The sequence below is a fragment of the Suricata suricatta genome, chromosome 1, assembly GCF_006229205.1.
Source record: "Suricata suricatta isolate VVHF042 chromosome 1, meerkat_22Aug2017_6uvM2_HiC, whole genome shotgun sequence".
NCBI classification, from domain to species: Eukaryota; Metazoa; Chordata; class Mammalia; order Carnivora; family Herpestidae; genus Suricata; species Suricata suricatta.
Window position 1 is genome coordinate 19,993,771 of NC_043700.1, and position 21,333 is coordinate 20,015,103.

The 21,333-nt window shown below is 36.2% G+C and overlaps 1 protein-coding gene across 4 annotated transcripts in view; it reads right to left on the reverse strand.

Moving 5' to 3' along the window:
* MICU3 (mitochondrial calcium uptake family member 3) overlaps positions 1–21,333 on the reverse strand; it is a 93,497-nt gene that overhangs the window by 46,630 nt on the left and 25,534 nt on the right. For all 4 annotated transcript variants that reach the window (XM_029935166.1, XM_029935159.1, XM_029935175.1 and 1 more), the window contains exons 2-3: positions 8,979–9,132; positions 2,069–2,100 (exon numbers count right to left, since the gene is read on the reverse strand). In XM_029935166.1, the coding sequence (XP_029791026.1) occupies positions 2,069–2,100; positions 8,979–9,132 (186 nt within the window). The remainder of the gene's footprint in view (positions 1–2,068; positions 2,101–8,978; positions 9,133–21,333) is intronic.

Here is a 21,333-nt window from a genome sequence, read left to right on the forward strand (position 1 = left end):
GTATCTAAAGGTCAATCCTTTCTCCAGTGATTTACAGATTTTCCCATATATGCCTGGGTCTGTTTATGAACTCTATAGTCTATTATTTTCACCTAATTAAAAAATTCTTGCAGTAATACCATATTATTTTAATTATAGCTCTATTATTAATCTTAATAGGACACAGGACCAATCATTCTCATCTTAATGTCTGTTTCCCTTCCTTCCTTATCAGAATTGTTCTGAAAATTCTGGGTCCTTACTCTTCCACATGAAACACCCATGAACATGATCTATTTCTGTTTATTCATGTCTTTAAAAATATATAATAATGTCTTGCACATCATCTGATAGGAACACAAAGTAACAGTTTTTGTTGCTATCACGAAAAGTGTCTTATTTGATAGGATAGTTTCTAATTGCTATTGCTGGTGCAGAAACATTTTATTAACTTTGGTTAACTGATCTTATATTCAGCAGCAACCTTCCTAAACTTTTACTAAATTTGAATACATGTGAAATCTATGTATTTTTACATTTTCCTCTCAGTCATATGGCTTGCTACTGTTCTAATCCTTAGAACCCCTTTATTTTTTTCTTGTCATACTACATGTGAGAGCCTGAATTATGTCCATCTCAAATTTACACTTGAAATCATAATTCTTAGGATGCCTGAATGTGACTGTATTTAGAAAGAGCCTTTTAAAAGGTAATTAAGATTATAAAATGAGGTCATTATGGTGGGTCCTAATCTAATATGACTGGTGTCCTTATTAAAAGCCATCAGGACACAGACATGCACAGAATAACAACATGTGAAGATGGCAGAGGGAGAAGAGGGAGGCCTCTGGAGAAACCCACCTGTCAACACCTCGATCCTGAACTTCCAGCCTCCAGAAATGAGAGAAAGCAAAGTTCTGCTGTTACACCACCCAAACTTTGGTGTTTGTTACAGCAGCCCTAGCAAGCTAATACACTACATTAGCTTAGACCTGTAGTAAAACAGGGAGTAATAGTTGTGATAGCAGACATATTTGTATCATATCTAATTTTATAAGTATTATTATTTTGATGTTTATTTAATTTTGAAAGAGGAGAGCACAAGCAGGGAAGGGGCAGAGAGAGAGAGAGTGAGAGAGAGAATGAATGAATGAATCTGAAGCAGGCTCCAGGCTCTGAGCTGTCAGCACAGAGCCGGATGCAGGGCTTGAAATCATGGACTGTGAGAACATGACCTAAGGCGAAATGAAGTCACAGCTTAACCCACTGAGCCACTCAGGCATCCCTGTATCATACCTAATTTTAAAGAGAATGTCTAAAGCTTCACATGTAAGCATCATGTTTGCTATGGACTTTGGGAGGGTTCTCTTTAACTGATTAAGAAAGCTCCCTAGAATGCTATCCTAATACTGATTTTTTTTTTAATATTGAAGTTTATCATACATTTAAAAGTACAAAAGGAATATATTAAAATTTAAAGTAGAAATTGTACTTTAGAAGTCTCTTTGTACCTCTTACTGGTGATATTTTCCCCCATCTTACACAGAGGTAAATATGGTCTTGAATTTAATACTTCTCATTCCTGTTTTCCCACCACTGACTGCATCCTTACACATTATGTTTTCCCCCTAGTTTTAGACTTTATATAAATGAAAGTGTAATTTATATTTTTGTGAATTGCTTACTTTGTCATTATATTTACAAGATTTGTCTAGTTTAAGCACTGGTATAACTCATTTGTTTTCACTTAGTATAGTCATCACTGTATGAATATATAAAAGCTTATTTGTCACTTCTATTGGTATTATATTATAGTCTTTCTGACCTGTTATGAATATTCTAAGAGCATTCCTGCAAACCTCTCCTGCATGTATAAGCTCCTCTAGGTATATACATTAGTGTAAAATTACTGGATCACAGGGCATATTCAAGCTTAATGTTACTAGGTACACGTACATACACTGTTGTCAAGCTGCTAAGTACAAGGAATGTGTATCATTAGTTTTAGAGGATAATGCTGAACAATTTTCTGAAGTGGGTACACATAAACACAGTGTGCATGCATACGACATCAAGAGCTTTAACATACCTGTTTGGTAAGTGACTTCCACGTCTTAGCAACTGTAATAAATATACAAGAATTAGAAAATAAATACTTCATGCAATGTTTATCCAAACTGAGTAAACAATCTACAACCATAACTCATAACATGAAACTTTTTTAACAGGCAATTTTTTTTAACTTCAAGATGTAGATCCAAGATACGGTTTTATTTACGTTATGTATTTGTTTAATGTACAGTAATTAGGTATAATAAATAATGTCAGTGGAAAAGGAAACATTTTCCATAATCATTATCTTACTTTGGGGGTTTCTGGATTTATAAAGTTAACTTGCTCCATGTTAAACATCTTTTAGCCTTAAAACACAAATACTGGTATTTATTAAATATTCTTACTAGAATAAAACCGTTAACATAGGGAAGTTATGATTTTAAGGTACTACCCGTGTAGTAGCTCTGCCGTGCTGGTGTCTTTGGGTATAACTCAAATGCCAGGTCTCTCTAGGGTGGAGCGGAAGGATGGGGGCAATGAGAAAAGAGAGGAGGAGAGAGCAGGTAATGCGAGAGGGAGACCCTCATCCTATTTTCCATTTATTCCCTGGATTTAACAACCATTCTGGAACAACAGTGTTATGGTTGAATAATACACCTGGGATCACTTTCTTTTACTGATCCCCCCTCACACCCTTGAAGATCTAAAACACTATTAATCTTATAATAGTGGAATAAATGCACAGTCAACATTGCTATTTCCTTTACTCAGATTTGAAAACTGTGAATGCCTGCCTAAGAATTATTCCAGGTTTCTACGTGATCAAGTCCTTTAACACAGCTGCATTAGGAACTGGTAAATACTAATTATTTCAGCTACATTACAGTAATGACAACCAATCATTGTTCTACATGGCAATGTGGCTATTTCTTTATAATTAACCACAGTTATTATAAACACTATATCAAAGTCAAGATTACAAGATAGGCAGTTTTTGCCATGTAACTTTCTCTTTTTTTAGGCAATGTAGTAAGTCATTTTAAGATTAGAAGGATAGCAATATATTCTAAAATTTAGCAAGCTGATTTATGTGGAGATAGATTGCTTCTCTATGTAGCAACAACAGCCTTTCTTTACCTAAGAGTTAATACAAACATGTAATCAAAAGATTAAAATCACAAGTTTATAAAGAAGAATTCAGCATTTAGCCTTAATTATAATGCATTTATTTCATAAAGACATCTCCTTTCCATAATGAACTAAACACTGTAAATAATTTTTATTATTCTGTTGGTTTTGAAATATGGCAATGAGAACAGAAGAAAAATAAATGGTACAAAAGTTCACGCACATGCTCTTATGCAATGTTCAGAAGCTATTTATCAGAAGAGGAAGTGACACGCTCTTGAGTTCTGTAGGGTTTATAAGATTTCCAGGGTAAATTATTCACAAAAGACATATTCATTCTGCCGGATATGTCACCATGTTCAGTATTATTAGCTTTTTTTTTATAAACACTAAAGAGCCATTAAGATTGTTCTTCAAAGGATTTGCTGATTTTTTAAATTCCTTATTTCATATGAAGTTACCACATATATAAATATAATGTGGATGAAGAGGGACTTCAACTCTATTGGATGTATTTTATTTCTTCAGCTATAGGTTGATGTTCATTATATTTTTCATACTTCTGTGTACATTTGAAAGTTTTTTAAAATATATTTTTTAAAACTAAAATTAAAATAATGCTTGAAGCTATATTAGTTCCAGAAGGGAAATTCACCCTTTACATTCTATTTAGGTAGGTAAAATGAAAACTTTTCTAGATTTCAATCACAAAGCTATAATCAACAATCAAATGTATATCTCAATTAACATTTATTTGAACTGTAACTATAAAGCAAATGTTCACACAGCATACCACTTTTTTCCTGTTGGTGTCACCATAAAATTGTATCAAAGATTTTGTTTTTAGTTATGATTATAGATTCAAACAATGACAATGACAGTGACCACAACAATGACAGTAACTACAACAATGACAGCTACCAACATTTATTAAGTGCTTACTGTGTGTCTGGTACTATACTGAGCACAACCAATATCACTCAATCTCAAAAACCTCATGAAGTTGGTATTATTTTCAGTTTTATAAATGATGAGACAAAAGATTAAATAACAAAGTTTTCAAGGCTAGAAAGTGAATGCTACTGTTTAAATACCAGTCTGTCTAGGGGCGCCTGGGTGGCTCTCAGTAGGCTAAGCATCTGACTTCAGCTCAGGTCATGATCTCTGGTTCTTCAGTTCGAGCCCCACTTCGGGTTCTGTGTTGACAGCTTGGAACCTGGAGCCTGCTTCACATTCTGTGTGTGTCTCTCTCTCTCTACCCCTCCCCCACTCACATTCTGGTTCTCTCTCAAAAATAAACATTAAAAAAATTTTTTTAAATACAAGCCTGTCTAATCTTAACATGCCATATGATTTAATAACATTCAGTCTATGAAACTATTTTCTCTTCTGAGGCAATTATTTCTTTTTATACCCTACACTTTAAAAAAAGTTTTTACAAATCTCTTGATCTTTAGTGACTGTTCTTAACTACGTTTTAAAAGTTCCAGTTTGAGGGGCACCTGGGTGAGTTAGTTAAGTGTCTGACTTTGGCTCAGGTCATGATCTCGTAGTCTGTGAGTTCAATCCCTGTGTCAAGCTGTGTACTGACAGTTCAGAGCCTGGAGCCTGCTTCGGATTCTGTGTCTCCCCCTTTCTCTCTGCTCCTCCCCTGCTTGTGCTCTCTCTTGCTCTCTCTTTCAAAATAAGTAAACTTAAAAAAATGTTTGACAAAAACTATAGAATTTGATGCAAAAATACCATTTGATATTTAAAAAAATACATTGTTTTATCAAATCTATAAAAACATAAAAAGTCCACACTGTATGAAATCAATTAAACAAAAAAGTACAGAACACATATATATTTTTGTATAAGGGTCTTTTCTATGTACTGTCTCTGCATTTATGAAGCTTAAAATATTTTAAGAGGACAGAAAGTATCAAACACTCAATTCTAAGGCAAAATATGGCATCTGGCATATGGTAAGTTCTCAACAAATATTTCTGGAAGGCAGGGAGCAGAGAGTGGTTAAAAGAACAGAGTTATAATCCCTACCACGGCGTTCCAACTCCCCAAAAAGAGTCCTACTTAATTTATGCCTTCTCTCTGGCTACTGCCTCACCCACCCCCGAGTGACCGCTAAGAATGCACTGCTGACTCTCTTGGTCTCAGGTGTTTGCTCCTCCCTTCAGTGCTATCCTCAGAGTCTCCCGGTGAAATATTGCATGAGGGAGCCTCTACTTCCACAACGATTTTTCCTTTCCTTTCAACCTCATAGTCAAACATCTTGAGAGAGTCCTTTATACTCCCTTTCTTCATCTCTTCATCTTCTACTCTTGGAATCTGGTCATTGCCCTAATCATTACACTGAAACACCATTTAAAAAATCATCAATAACCTTCAAATTACTAAATCTGGTGGACATTTTTCTGTCCTCATCTGACTTGACATGTCATTTGACCATTCCATTCGTGTTTCCGGGTCTCTATGCCTCCATACTCCTGACCTTCTTCCCATGTTTCTGGGTGCTCCTAGGTGTCCTTCTGAGGCTCATCTTCCAAGCCTTTGTACCTTTACCCTTTAAAGTCTCAGAATTCCTCAAGGACTGGTTCTCGGTCCTCTACAGTCTCCTACTCCACTGCCTCCTAGGCAATCTCATCCATACATACCACATTCATTACCACATACAGATAAGCCCTAAAAATATACTCTACCCAGCCCTCTCCCCTCATCTCTAATGGAAATAATACAGAGTATCAAAAATTAATTGATTAAAAGCTAATTTGCAAAGTAGCCAATTTGCTAAATTATTTAGAATTTAATTTTTTTGAACTTTTACAAATTTTTGTTTCACCTCATATAGTTACCTATTTGGTTACTGTTGAGAATGCTCAAGATTTACTTTCTTAGAAATTTTTATAACTATACAATATGGTATTAACCAACTACGGTTACTATGCTGTATACTGGAACTTGAGGATTTCATGTTAATGTTTTATCATACCCCAGTCTCTGAAGAAAAAAATGGCTACAATTTGTTCTAATATAACTTCAGACATTTGTTTGGCAGTTTCAAGTAGATTGTCAAACAACCGATTCTTGAGTACATTGATTTTCAAAGAAGTGAAATGAATCATCAAAAGCCAGATCCAACTGTCTTTTCAATGTCTCCCCTTTTAGATGTCTAAGGCATCTTAAATCTATCACACTCACAGTCGAAGTTATAATTTTTCCCTTCAAACCTGGTCCCTACCGCCATCGATATGGCTAAACCAGCCAGATCTTTTTCATATTCATTAGTCAATCATCACCATTGCTCCCATCATTAAAAGCTTTTGAAGCCATGACAAGAGTCTCCTCTCTGATCTGCTCATGCTCACTCTGGCCCTCTCCAATCTATCTCCACTCTGAAAAATCTTTTCAAAACACAATCTAATTATGGTATGTACCTGTTAAAAACAAGGCAACGGGTCCAACAGAGTTGCTTATGCTAAGACCCATGTCACCAAGCCAAACTCAACTTAATTATGGTTTCTGCTCTGCCAGAAATGGAATCTCAAATGAGTCAATCAGCACTAGTTAGGTTATCTGCCTGACAGACGGGAGTAACCTTGCAATAATCAACCCACATTTTTGCCTCGTATGACACCCTTATTCCCGCTCCTTTCTGCCTATATGTCTTTCGTACAGCTCCTCAGAGCTCCTTTCTGTCTGCTAGATGGGATGCTGCCTGATTCACGAATCACTGAAGAAAGTCAAAAAGATCTTTAAAATGTAGTCAGTTGAATTGTTTTTTTAACACACCAAATTCTTCTGCAGGTTAAACTACTGCCATATTTTCCATTACTTTTGGGAGAAAAACAGACATGTTTACTATAAGCTTCCAGGCTCAAAGCTCTGGCACCAGCCCGCACCCCAGCCGCGCATCACACCATCACCCCTCCCTTGCTCCTCGCACGTGGCTGCCCAGATCGCGGTCCCCTCCTCCGTCTATCACGTTCTCTCGTCATGGCATCTGGATCCATGCTGTTTCCTCTGCTGAAATTCTCTGCTCTCAACCTATGTGCCTAGTTAACTCCTACTCACAATTCATATTTCATGTTGATATTTATTGCCCTGGGAAGATCTCCCTGAGCTACTTGACTAGGTTACTTCTCAAAAATATACTCTCACGGCCTGGAATATTTTTCTTTCATGGCACCGATAACAGATATAATTTGCTGTTGATTTGTCTATTTCATCGATGAGCGTTGATTCCTCCCACCAGACTGTAAGCATCATCAGAGTGGAGGGCATTTATTTATTTTTTTGTTCCACTCACCATTTTATCTCCAGTGCCTAGTGCAACAGCTGGCCTTCGATGGGTGTTTTTATGTGCATGTGATAATACGCTGTGAGATGAAGTGGGAAGTGTGCATAATGCACTTCTGTTGTATTCCGAAGGACCGTGGTTGTCTTGAGAACAAGCACTGTGATTCTGTGAGTTGTGAACTGAATCTTTTTTCATGGAATACATTTTTACTTGAAAGGACAACTGACAGGCAAATTACGGTATTTAGACTTTGGTATTAGGCAGGCATTCTCTTACGGATGAACAGTCAGCTATCACTTCAGGACAACCACCAACATTTGTTGCCAGTTACAACATTTGAGCTTTCAAGTGAAAATCAGAATTTGGGAAAACTTGTATACACCACCCTGAGCTTTCCAATACGTAAAGATTTTTATGATAATGTTATGAAACATCCATGAATGTGACTTTTTTAATTGCACAATAAATATGTCAACAGTTGGAAGATCTGCATAGCTTAGTGAACCAGTATCTTCCATTTGATGTTATAAGATTATAAGGGTAAAAGATTCATTCAAAAAACAATATAGGCCAATGGATTCTAACATAACAGATGTCACAAGTTTCAAACAACACATTGCAACAAAACTTTAAGAAACTACCACTAGCCAAGTGCTGAAAGGGTAACCAAGAAGAATATTGACAATTATCCGAAAAGGCTATTAAAAGGCTTTCCTTTGCCTACTTATCTGTGAGGAAGATTTTCTTAATACACTTCATTGAAAGCAACACATTGCAATGTACCAAATAAGAAAAGTAGGTGAGAATACAGCTGTCTTCTATTAGTCAGACACTGATGAGATTTGCAAGAATGTACATAACGCCAAAGAGGGTGGGAACCACTGCTCTTAACACATGGAAAGATGAGTAAAAATTACTTTCTATTTACACTGTAGGAACAAAGACAAAGACAGAAGAGATACAGGTAGAGTTCTTGGCCTAGGTCTCGCTTCAAATCCAGTCCTCTGAATTACTCTGTGTATGCTTGATATAAGAACTGAATAGGGAGAATATAAATCTACTATATGGGGTGCCTGGGTGGCTCAGTTAGTTAAGCATCCAACCCTTTGGCTCAGGTCATGATCTCACAGTTCCTGAGTTTGGGCCCCAAGTCAGGCTGTGCAATGACGGTGTGGAGCCTGCTTAGGATTCTCTCTCCCCGCTTCTCTCTCTGCCCCTCAAGGGCTGGCGCACTCTCTTTCTTTTTCTCTGTCTCAAAATAAATAAACAAACTAAAAAAAAAGAATATCAAGAGTGAGGTGTCTAAGTTTGATGAGCTGAGAAAGTAAATGAAAGTTTGTGAAAAGAGATATCAGTAAGAGTTTATAAGAAATATTAGTCTAGTAAGATTGCACAGCATAATGTCTTTGAAATACCACATTAAATGGTTAGTTGTTCTAAAAAACGTACACTGCTCTACCCTTTTACAAACTAGACTTAAGAAAAAATGAAATTATTAAGAGAATTTAAGAAATATACTTACATTTGGGCTCATCTGTTGTAACAGCCAAAATAAAATCATATGGAGTCATGAATAATTGCCCTTCACATTCTATAGAAGCAAACAAACGAAATCTCCTTTCCCGAGATGTAGCATAGAGGTCTAAGTCTTCAATGTCTGTTCTGCTGAGAGCAACCTAAAGAAAGCAAATAAATTTGGACTGTGTGAATAACCTCTTCTTTTAAAAGCTAAATTCTTTCAAAAATGTTGAAAGTGAATCAACAGAGTAAATGAAAAAGTGTGACAATATTGTCTTCTGGAGAACTGAATCATGTTATAAATAAGTTACCCATATGAATGAAATGAATTAATGTTTGAAATATCCTACAATAAACATCATCAAGGGCCTGAAAATTCTGAACAGGCCCTTTGAAGAACCTGTGATTTATTTAAGTTTTACTTTCAAAGAACATTAAATTCTGAGCTGGCAGTTTCTTTATAAGGAACACTAACTTTGCTGAATGTCTACTATGTGTTCTCTATGTGGCCATATTTATCTATTTAGAAGTCTATCTGCTATAGTCTATTGATTTTCTAAAAAAGAAAAAAAAAAAGAGGGGCACCTGGATGGCTCAGTAAATTGAGCATCCAGCTCTTGATTTAGGCTCAGGTCATGATCTCAGTTTGTGAGATTGAGCCCCATGGGGCGTTCTGGCCTGACAGCATGGAGCCTGCTTGGGATTCTCTCTCTCCATTCTCTGTCCCTTTCCTGCTCTCATAACACATACTTTCCCTCTCTCTCAAAATAAATGAACATTAAAGAAATTTAAAAAAACAAAATAAGTGAAACCCTGAAAGCCATTCAGGGCTACCTACCTTTAAGGAAACTACTTAGTGGCAGTGCTTAGATTAGAACTGCTTAGATTAGAAGTTGCTAACTCTAGATCACTATAGTATAGTTAACACCAATGATCATTCTGAATTCTACCTAAGGTTAAGACCAACAGAATTAGAAGCAGTGTGAGTATATGAGGGGAAGGAAGTCTCTTTTGTTTTCCTTAACTGCAAGATCGTTTCTCACAGATAAATAATTTTATCTCTATCACTGTTATTTATTTTCTCTCTGAATTATGGCAAATCTATTTTTAGTGTTTTTCCTGATTACAAAAGGGATACATAGTTATTATATATAATTTAGAAGACAGGATTTTAAATATTTATAGATATAGAGATATTTTTCTTTTTTGGCAAAAAATGGGATTATACTACACTGTTCAGTAATCTGTTATTTTTAATTAATTGATATATCAAGGTTATTTTCTCATGTCACTAAATACTCTAGTGGACCATTTTTTAGTAGCTGTATAATATTTCATAGTAAATGTAGCATAGCACAATTAATGAATTGCACATGGTTGAATATTTAGGTGATTCACAATCTTTTACTATAATAAAACAATGTTGTAATGACCAGCCTAGAATATATATTTACATATATCTACAAAGAGTTGAGATAAATTCCTAGGAGTGGATTTGGTTGGTCAAACAAAACCTTCTCATACATATTTTCATTCTGCCTCTATAGAGTTAATAGCAATTTACATTATCAAAAATACAAAAAATTTTTTTACACATTTCATTAAAAAATCTTATTTAACATGGCAAGCTTATTCTCTTCATTGTCTTTTCTATGTCTATTAAGTCATAATGCAGGTTGTGTACAAACTATTAAAGTTATTTAGATATCCAATATCTTGAGAAGTCATATCAAAACAATTCATAAGAACTTTCAACAAGAAGACTACATTTTGCATTTCTAAGTCACGCTTTATTACATGAAAGGCCAGATAAATGACTAATCTTTTCCCGCTATTCTGAAGACTAAGACTTTTAAAAACATTATACAAGTAGTCGAATAAAAACTAAAAGATAGGTTCACTCCCTAATTTTTAATGGCATGTAAAAGAGATAGGATATATTGTCTCTGCCTTTAAGAAATATATAATAAAAAAAAAGAAATATATAATCTATATGGAGGGAAAAATACCAGTTGGAGAGAGAAAATGTACAAACATGGAAGGAATGAATCCAGAATAAACAGAAATAAAGCACTATAAAGGTTGAGGTTAATAAGAAAGTTTCAGGAAGAAATGTGAACACCTAGGTTTACACAGCATATTTGAAAAATGGTAACCTTCCTGGAGCAGAGGATTCGCATTCATGGAAAAATGATTTCTGAAGGCCAGACTAAAGCACTTGAATTTAATCTGATAGAAAACATGGCTTTAGAAGATTCTTACATAGACTCTTCTTACACAGAGCAATGGCACAAGGAAAATGATGCTTTAGAAAGATAAAGAAAGTGACTCAGTACCAGAGACAAGTTGGCTCAGTAGTATATTAATAATAAGTACTCAAGTAAACCATAGGTGTTGTGAAATAGTTTTGACACTGCCATGGGTGAGAAGTGAGACACTGAACAACTTAATGTCAATAATGGGCAATCATTTTCCTGAAAACTCCTCAGGGATCAGTCTAACATCGAAGGTCCCTCTCTACACATATGTCCCAGGGGGTTCTTCTTCCTCCTAGCACAGGGAAATCAATCTTCTCTGTGACCACAGTTTACTCTCCTGCTTTCTTCTTGATAGGCCATTTCCTTGGACCTAAGTGGCCAAGACCCATTTCCAATGAACTTCCTGAAGGACCCCTCTGTGTGGAGCTCCCATGGTTTCTGCACCACAATCTGACTGAAGTCATGCTTCAGTCTAACATTCTGAACCACAATTTTTGCCTATAACATCTTTATTTGTTATGACCTAATATGGACTTGATCTGTGACTTCTACCCTTACCTGCTTTTTCCCTTACTGCTCATGATGTACCTATGTTTTCGAATCAAACTTTCCTCCCTAAGTGGCTGTCACTGGTCCCAGGATACCAAACCTGCTTGATCACTGCAGTGGGAATTTGTTCCACCATCCATGCCCTAATGCTGACAACTCCTCCTTCTCCTTAACTTCTACTAACAATCAATCAACAAAACCTATTGTTCTGCCTCTCATTTCTCACACCCAGCACCACCACCATTTTTGTTTAAGCACTCACTACTTCTCTAACATTTTACAGTAATGCCCTGTGATTTTTGCCTCTAATCCATGCTTTACTGAGAGAAAGTCAGAGAAAACACAGTTTGACTACTTTAACCACCTGAGTAACGGTATCAAAAGGAATCTGACCAAGTAGAATTTACAGTTTTCATTAAAACTCCACTATATGAAAGAAATTGAAGATGGCAAAAAGAAATGGAAAAACTTTCCATGCTAATGAATTGGAAGAACAAGTATTGTTAAAATGTCTATACTATCCAAAGCAATTTACATATTTAATGCAATTCCTATCAAAATACCAACAGCATTTCTCACAGAGCTAGAACAAACAATCTTAAAATTTATAGGGAACCACAAAAGACTCTGAATAGCCAAAGCAATCTTGAAAAAGCAAAGCAAAGCTGGAGGCATCACAATTCCGGATTTCAAGTTATATTACAAAGCTGTAGTAATCAAAACAGTATGGTACTGGCACAAAAGCAAACACATAGATCAATGAAATAGAACAGAAAGCACAGAAATGGACCCTCAACTATATGGTCAACTAATTTTCAACAAAGCGGAAAAGAATATCCTATGGGAAAAAGACAGTTTCTTCAACAAATGGTGTTGGGAAAATTGGACAGCAACATGCAAAAAATAATGAAACTGGACCACCTTCTTACAGTATACACAAAAAACAATTCAAAATGGATAAAAGACTTAAATGTGATATCAGCTATAGCAACTTCTTACTAGATCCAGAGGCAAGGAAAACAAAAGCCAAAACGAACTACTGGGATATCATCAAGATAAAAACTTCTGAACAGCAAAGGAAACAACAGAACTAAAAGGCAACCTTCAGAATGGAAGAAGATATTTGCAAATGACATATCTGATAAAGGGTTAGTATCCAAAATCTATAAAGAATTTAGCAAACTCAATACTCAAAAAACAAATAACAGTAAAAAAATGGACAGAACACATGAATAGGGATTTGTCTAAAGACATCCAGATGACTTACAGACACATGAAAAGATGCTCAACATCACTCATCATCAGAGAAACACAAATCAAAACCACAGTGAGATACCACCTCACACCTGTCAGAATGACTGAATTAACAACACAGGAAACAACAGATATTGGTGAGGATGCAGAGAAAGGGGAACCCTCTCACACCGTTGGTGAGAATGCAAACTGGCTGCTTCCACTCCGGAAAATAGTATGGAAGTTCCTCAAAAAGTTTTAAAAAATGGTACTACTTTATGATCCAGCAATTGCACCACTAGATATTTACCCAAAGGATACAAAAATACTGGTTCAAAAGGATACATGCCCCTGGTATTTATAGCAGCATTATCAACTATAGCCAAATTATGGAAAGAGCCCGAATGTTCATTGACTAATGAATGGATAAAGAAGTGGTGGTGTGTACAGTGTGTACACACACACACACACACACACACTGGAATCTCACTCAGCCATCAAAAAGAACAAAATCTTGCCATTTGCAATGACATGGATAGAGCTAGAGTGTATTATGCTAAGCAAAGTAAGTCAGAGAAAGACAAATACCAGGATTTCACTTATGTGTAAATAAAACAATGAACGGGGGGCAGGGTGGGGGAGAAAGAGAGGCAAACCATAAAATAGACTTTATCATTTTATTTTTGAGAAAGAGTGAGTGCAAGAGAATGAGTACACACACATGCAAGGGGAAGAGACAGAGAAAGAGGCAGGGGGAGAATCTTAAGCAGGCTCCGCACCTAGGGCAGAGCCCAACAGAGGGCTTGATCCCACAGCCCTGGGATCATGACCTGAGATGAAATCAAGAGTTGGGCGCTTAACCCACTGAGCCACCCAGGTGGGCCCCAAACAGACTCTTAAACACAGAGCACAGAGGGTTACTGTAGGGGAGATGGGTGGGAGGACGGCTTTCGGGGTGAAGGGCATTAGGGAGGTCACTTGTGATGTGCACTGGGTGTTATATGCAAGCTATGAATCATGAAACTCTACTCCTCAAATACCACTCTATATATTAACTGGAATTTAAATAAATTTTTGAAACAGCAATAAAAAGCTCCATTGTATGAATTCTACCTCCTGCTGACCTAGCAATAATAGTAGCCACTGTTTTGATAATGGCAATATGTGGTGACTTTGGGTTTATTTAGCACCACCTTAAAAGAAGGACTGGGAAGGAGTTTGGGAATGGTTTGTGCCCCAGACAAAAAAAAAAAAAAAAAAAAAAAAAAAAAAGTTTATCCTAAAAGGGAAGAATATGATTTGTGTAGAAAGAGATGACCAGAGCCAAGGGGCTTAAAAGGGCTTACTACTGCTGTGGACTTGTTGCTTCCTTGATTGCCTCCTCTCAGTTTAATGTGATAAATGACATAGTGCGGTAACATATACCGGCACTGCTCAAATGTCACATAAACTGGTAAAAAGTAAAAACCAACTTCCCCATGTTAGCCCACTATACCAGAATGATCCTAGAATAGTCTAGTTACCATCAATTGGGAGTAGTGGGTTCATCTGGCTGGAGAATGCGATGAGACGAAGACAGAACAGAAAATAATGCTTTTATTGGCTTTTTTAAGGTGTACTTTTATTTACTTATTTTGAAAGAGAGATACAGAGCAAGTAGGGGAGGGGCAGAGAGAGAGCAAGAGAGAAACCCAGTCAGGTTTCATGCTATTAGTCCAGAGCCCAAGGTGGAACTTGAACCCACAAACTGAGAGATCACATCCTGAGCCAAGATCAAGAGTTGGACGCTCAACCAACGGAGCAACCCATGCGCCCCCTTTCCTTGGCTTTATATTATCTGTTCATTTCCACTTCCTTACTTGTCTCTTCCTACTCAGATGCCACACTGTTTTAATTACTATAGCTATGCTATGTGGCTATGCTTTGATATTAGGTAAAGTGAGATTTCATCTTATTCTCAATCTTTTAAAAATATTCATGGTGATTGATATTCAATTTTCTCCTCTAACTGAACTTTGAAATCAACGTGTCAAGTTCTATTTAAACACTACTACTAGCATTTTGTTGGGGATGACATTCAATTTTGGTATAACTTAGGACGCCTGATTTTTTCCATCTGAGAAAACAGAGATCTATTTATTCAGGTCTTCAACTATGTCTTTCAGTAAAGTTTTACAGTTTTCTTCATATAAGGTTTAAATATCTTTGGTGGATTTTTGGTACTTTTTATAGTTTCTTTGTAATTTTGAATTGTGAATGGAGCATTTTATTTCTGTTACATTTTCAACTGACTATTTCTGATGAATGGGAAGGCTACTGACTTTGGTATATTTGCCCTGTATCCAATTACCTTTTTAAATTCCTTCATTTAAATAACTTTTGTTCTTGGATTTTCTAAGTAAATAATCACAAATCCTTTCTTAATAATGACAGTTGTAGCTTTTCGTTTTAATATTTATATAGTCATTTTCATTGCCTTAATTATGAGAAGTCCACATCTCTAAATAAGATGTGAAATAGTTATCAGTAATATTCTTATCTTGTGTCATGTTTTGAAGAGAAGGCTTCTAATGAATCGCCATTAAATGTAACATCTACTATTGGTATTGATCATTATTTTCTACCTTAAATCAGCAATTTTAAAGTGTTTACCTGTTTTCTTCTGCTCCCTGGAAATAAATGTGTTTGGATTAGAATGGTCCTCCTAACCAGAGATCATCTGGTCTTCTTGCTTCTTTACCTTTTTTCTTAAACCAAAATAGAAGCATAAATATGAGTCCCCAAACAAAAATTTAAAACATGCTGAACAAGTACAAACATAAATAGAAATCTTCAAACAAAATTCAAAAACTATTGGACAAAACTATTAGTCATATAATCTTTTAATAATTTTTAGTTTTCAAGATGACTATTTAAAATCAACTAATGAGGGGCACCTAGGTGGCTCAATCAGTTGAGCGTCCAACTTCAGCTCAGGTCATGATCCCATGGTTCATGGGTTCAAGTCGCGCATCAGGCTCTGTGCTGACAGCTCGGATCCTGGAGCCTGTTTTCAGATTCTGTGTCTCCCTCTCTCTCTGACCCTCCCCTGCTCATGCTGTCTCTCAAAAATAAATAAAAAAACATAAAAAAAAAATTTAAATTAAAACAAATAAAATCAAATCAACTAATGAGCTAACGTAAATTCACTCATTCAACAGATATTTTGTGTGTGTGCCTACTATATGCAAATTAATTATAAAATAATCAACTGAAAGATTACTTAATCTAAAACTTTTTTACAGACAAATATGAATAATCTTAGTTTAATCATGTTCTACCTACATATGCCTAATCACTTTCAAACCTTCCAAGTGTCCATGTGCTTCTTTCTCTGGAGTTTAGAAACAGACTATTTTCTTAATGAATGATCTAACAGCACAAATGAAGAATTTAGTAATTTGTTTTTCTTTTTCTGTGGTACAGTTCTAACCACACTAAACTTTACAGTGTTTAGAAGGTTGATAAGGTGCAGCTGGTCCAAAAATTACTAGAATCTCATAGGAAAGGGACAGCTTCAGATTAGTAGATTCCAAAAATACGAGATAGAACTCTCAGACCTTTAAAAGATACAGCTTTCCTTTTGAGTTTTCTAAAGTTTAAAAAGTCTAGACCTTCTGAAATTCTAACATCACTATTATAAACATTCAAAATCAAGAACCAATAAGTAAAGGGAAAAATGATATTCAAACCAGTTTACTAATCCTCTTGGCAGTCTTGCTTGCTTACAAATGATGATGATCTTGTATCATGTTAATGTTCTGGGCATTTTAAAAAACAAATATAGACATTTCCCTGTAGCAATTGGTGTGAATCTATGGGTATAATACTCATATTACAAGGCCAAGCAAGTTTCATTGGCTGATCTTCTTTAATACCTTTTTTGCTTATCTCAATCCAATCTTTTTAAAGTTAATTCCTAAAGCTTAAAATTAACCTAAACAATTTTCATTAATATGTGCTGTTTCAGTCAATAATACTTCTGCATCACAAATTCCCAACATAGAAAAACTCATCCATAATATAATATACCTAAGGCGAATGGAAAAACTAACCTGAAAGCCAAAAACCCTGAATTACAACCATTAGTTCTAAAAATATTACCAAAATGAAAATCTTTATTATCAATCCAATATTATGGACTTAAAAAATAAGCTTTCAAAAGTGGTAAAGCATAACTAGACCATCTGTGAACTGGAGGGAAAATATTGACAGGAGTTATAGAAGTCATGGCCATTTAAGAAAAATTCTTTATTTTCCATAGGTTGACAGTCAAACTAAAAAACATTCGGGATATTGAGGAAGTGACAGCCTTCAAATTGTAAGGAGGATTACAGAGAAAACCCTCAAGTTGATAATGGCTACAAGGGAAATGGCCTGTCCAAGAAGCTAGAGGGTAGTAGACACGTATATGGAGCTGAAGACTGGTTATCTTTATGTGTAGACACTATGTAAAGTTTGACACAAAGTTTCCATGTTCCATCTTTTCTGGAGATGCACCTTTTAAATGGCTTATTATAGGGTGAAATATGTAAGGTGGAAGATAGCTGTTGTTACCAGAAGACCCACTGAAGAAGCTCTTAAGTGCAGGGAGACTGACACATACTTTCTGTTAGGCAGTAAGTAGCATATCAATCCGTGCAGCATATAGCTTATTAATTATCTATTTCAAAAATTTGTTCTAATGAAAAATTCTTGGAGGTTAAATATAATTAATATTATTTGCACCTTGCATTCATGTCTTCGTTGGTGTTTAGAAGAACCAGTGTCTTCACTGTGAAAACTCTGATACTAAAACAGCATCCTTGAACTTCCTCTTCCTGTAACATCTGAGGTTGACGACACTTAAGCACTATTTGTGGTATCCGTTTCACTTCAGTCTCTGGAACCAATCCTGTCCCATGTTAGAAGTAATCAAAGACTTTCAGGCCAGAGATTTGGGTGGTGGTGTCTCTCTAGTTCTTGAACCAGCAACTGAGCTTCCAATTTTCTTCCTATTATCAGAACCTATCCCTTATTTCCCACTGTCAGTACTTGTGCTCCTGCCAACCTGCACCTGAGGCCTTTTCCTGAATACTTAGGTAGTTCTCCTGGGATTACAACATATGCCCGCCTGAGTGCTTGGTGTTAAACTGCTACGTTCTCAGGTCTTCTAATGCTTAATTTTAGTGTCTGCTACAAAGATCTGCCAGTTATCAACATGGCTGTCTACTGCTACTACCTCATGGACCAACTAAGCTAATAACTAACCAACATCTGGTCCCAACCTGTCCAGAGAAACAGGAATGTGTCTCATTTCACTCTTTGCCTGGGAACTGTAATGGTCCCTAAGCTATGGTCAGCTCCAATAGTATTTTCGATCAACTTCAGCTTCCTGTTTGGCTTTTCAATTTCTCTGGAAGTGAGCCCTGACACTTATGCAGCTATTACCAAGAAGATGAATCTTTGCTCTGTGTCAAATGGTCTACGTGATTCTGGCGCTCAGACTCTCAGAAAGGATATGTGTCAGAAAACTTCTCCTGCTACGCCCTTTCTACTGTCTAAGATATTGCTCCAAATCATTCCTAATTAATCACATCTCTTGTAATAACATATCTGAAACTTTGACAACAGTGAAAGTGTTGAGAGTTCCCTGAGAGTCAATACTGTTCCTTCAAGAAATGCTAGTTATTTTCTTTACACATCTCTGGTCTGGTACTTGCACTCCTTTCCCCCACTCACACTGGGTTGCAACCATCTGTTTACGTATCTGTCTCTGCCACTTAACCCTAAATTCCTTGAGAGGAAGAGTACTTCTTACAAGAACTTAACCAGTGATTAACATAATGTCTAAGAGGCACGTCTAAGAGGCTTGGTAAATGATGATTATGAAAATTAGCAAATGACTGTGAGTGAAAACGTGATTGGAAGCTGGGTAACTAAGAGCCAGAGGAACACTGACAGAGTCTGTCTGGCTCAGGTGGTAGACGAGAACACAATACAAGATATGCTTCTGATTCCAAACCAGGAATTCAGACTGAGATGATAAAAGATACTCTAAAGTTTTAGTGAGAAAGGTATGGCATAATTTATGGGTATCTGTTTCTTAAAAGTTGTTCAAACACATCTTTAAAACTAATGCTGGTAAATCCTTAAGTTTACCTGTTGTAATGTAAGAATGCACATATGAAATTTATTTTTTATTTTGTTTATTATTTTAAGAGAGTAAAAATTCTGGTTAAAGGAATCTCTTCTTAAGTAGGGATGCAGGCAAAAGTGGCTTAAGTCTTAAAATGTGGAACACTCAATCCTCAGGAACCCCTCCCAAGTGACTGCAACATATAAAAACTGCATATTTAGATTTTAAAATGGCTCCATTACTTAAAATTTTTAAGTGCACTTGACTCTTGAACAACACACTCTTGAAGTGCACACATCACTTAAACAGTTTTTAAACACAGTACAGCTCTGTAAATGTACATTCTCTTCTTTATGATTTTCTTAACATTTTCTCTACCTCACTTTATTGCAAGAATACAGTATATAATACATATAATACACAAAATATGTGTTATCCACTGCTTATGTTATTGGTAAGGCCTTCAAATCAATAGTAGGTTATTAGTAGTTAAGTTTCTAGAGGAGTCAAAAGTTACATAGGGACTTTCAATGGGGGCGGTGGTGCCCCAATCTCTGGTTATCCAAGGGCCCACTATAACTGCAATGTTACTAGCTACATGTTACTTCACTTAGCTTCTTCCAGTACACATTACCAGTTCTTTTCTACAATAAAGAATATAATTTTTGCTTCTACAATATCTTTCCAAAAAGGGATAATGAAACTCACAATATTCTACATTTTGATTATAGGAATAAAAACAAATGGACATACACCTAGTGAAATTTTTAACAATATATGGAGTAGGGAAGCCACAACGAGGACAATATTGCTTTTCGAATTTGAATGCATTCTGGTACTGATAACACAGAAGTACTTGATAATTATTAGAGAAAAATACAAATACAAATATGATTTAGAAGATGCTCAAATTTGATAATTACCCTTTCTGCTACATGAAGGATTAAAAGGAGGGTACAGCAGTGGAGGGAAGAGAAGCCAGAACAGAAAAGGTGAGGGAAATAGAGCATATGATTTATTTGGCACAATTCTGAACTGAGTACAAGACCCAGACTGTGGGTATCAGCCAAGAATACAGGCAATACAGACGGATTCAAGGAGGCAAACTGGCTTAAGACTATTCTTTAAAGAAGAGATGAGCAGACCAAGTTAAGAGAAACCTGGATTCAAAAAAAAGAAATTTAGTCCCCAGAAAATTGGCATAAGGTCACTGGGGTATAAGACAGGAATCCATAGAACTACAATTAAATCACGGAGATCACGTCCATTAATAATGTCAAAAGTGGCCACTTAGCCATTAAGCTCCTTTGTCTCAGTGCCTGCAGTCAGGGTGAACCTAATAGGTCTGTAGTTAGGTGAGCTTTCATAGGAGAAGAATATATTAATGTTGTCCAGCTGACAGAATTAATTCACTTTCATCAAAAAATAATCATTTCCTCCCTTCTCAGTGATCAAAGCCTTCACCAATTAATCCCTTTTCTATTGTATAAGATAGGATAGGCTAAGTTCCTCATATGTAATGGCTTAAACACAAGTATGTTCATTTCTCACATAAGACCTCAGGATCAGGGTTGGGACTGGGTTGGGATTGGGTTCAGGGAACTCTGCTTCAGAGACTAAAGAGGGTGCCTTTATCACCGGAGTGTGGGAGGGGACGGGGCATTCATGTGAGAAGCTTGTCTTGGCCAAGCTGAGAAGTGGTATAAAGCACTTCTGCTCACACTCACTAGAAGAAAACTTAGTCACATGGCCACACTTAAGTGTTAAGAGATGAAGGAAAATGATTTAAAAAAGAAAATTGGGCTTGCACAACCCTAACCATTAGGGGGGAAGAAAAGAGATTATGATCACAGCTTGCAGTCTGTCATACCAACTCTGGTTAACAACATTAACAACTCATGGGATATAAAGGACAACGGACAAAAATATTAGAATGACACGTACATTTAACAAAGACTTGGAGAGAGATTGACCTTCTAAAACAAACCACTTCTGTAGGATTGGAATCCTCAGGAAAGGAAACACTTCCAAATCACCTTTATCAAAGTTTCAGGAAATACTAAACTGCTGTGATTCCCTTAGGTTGACAGTTCCACGCATCTTATCTTCTGCATTCAGAATCTCTTTCCAAAGTCTTAGACACAGCCACCACTGACTTGAAG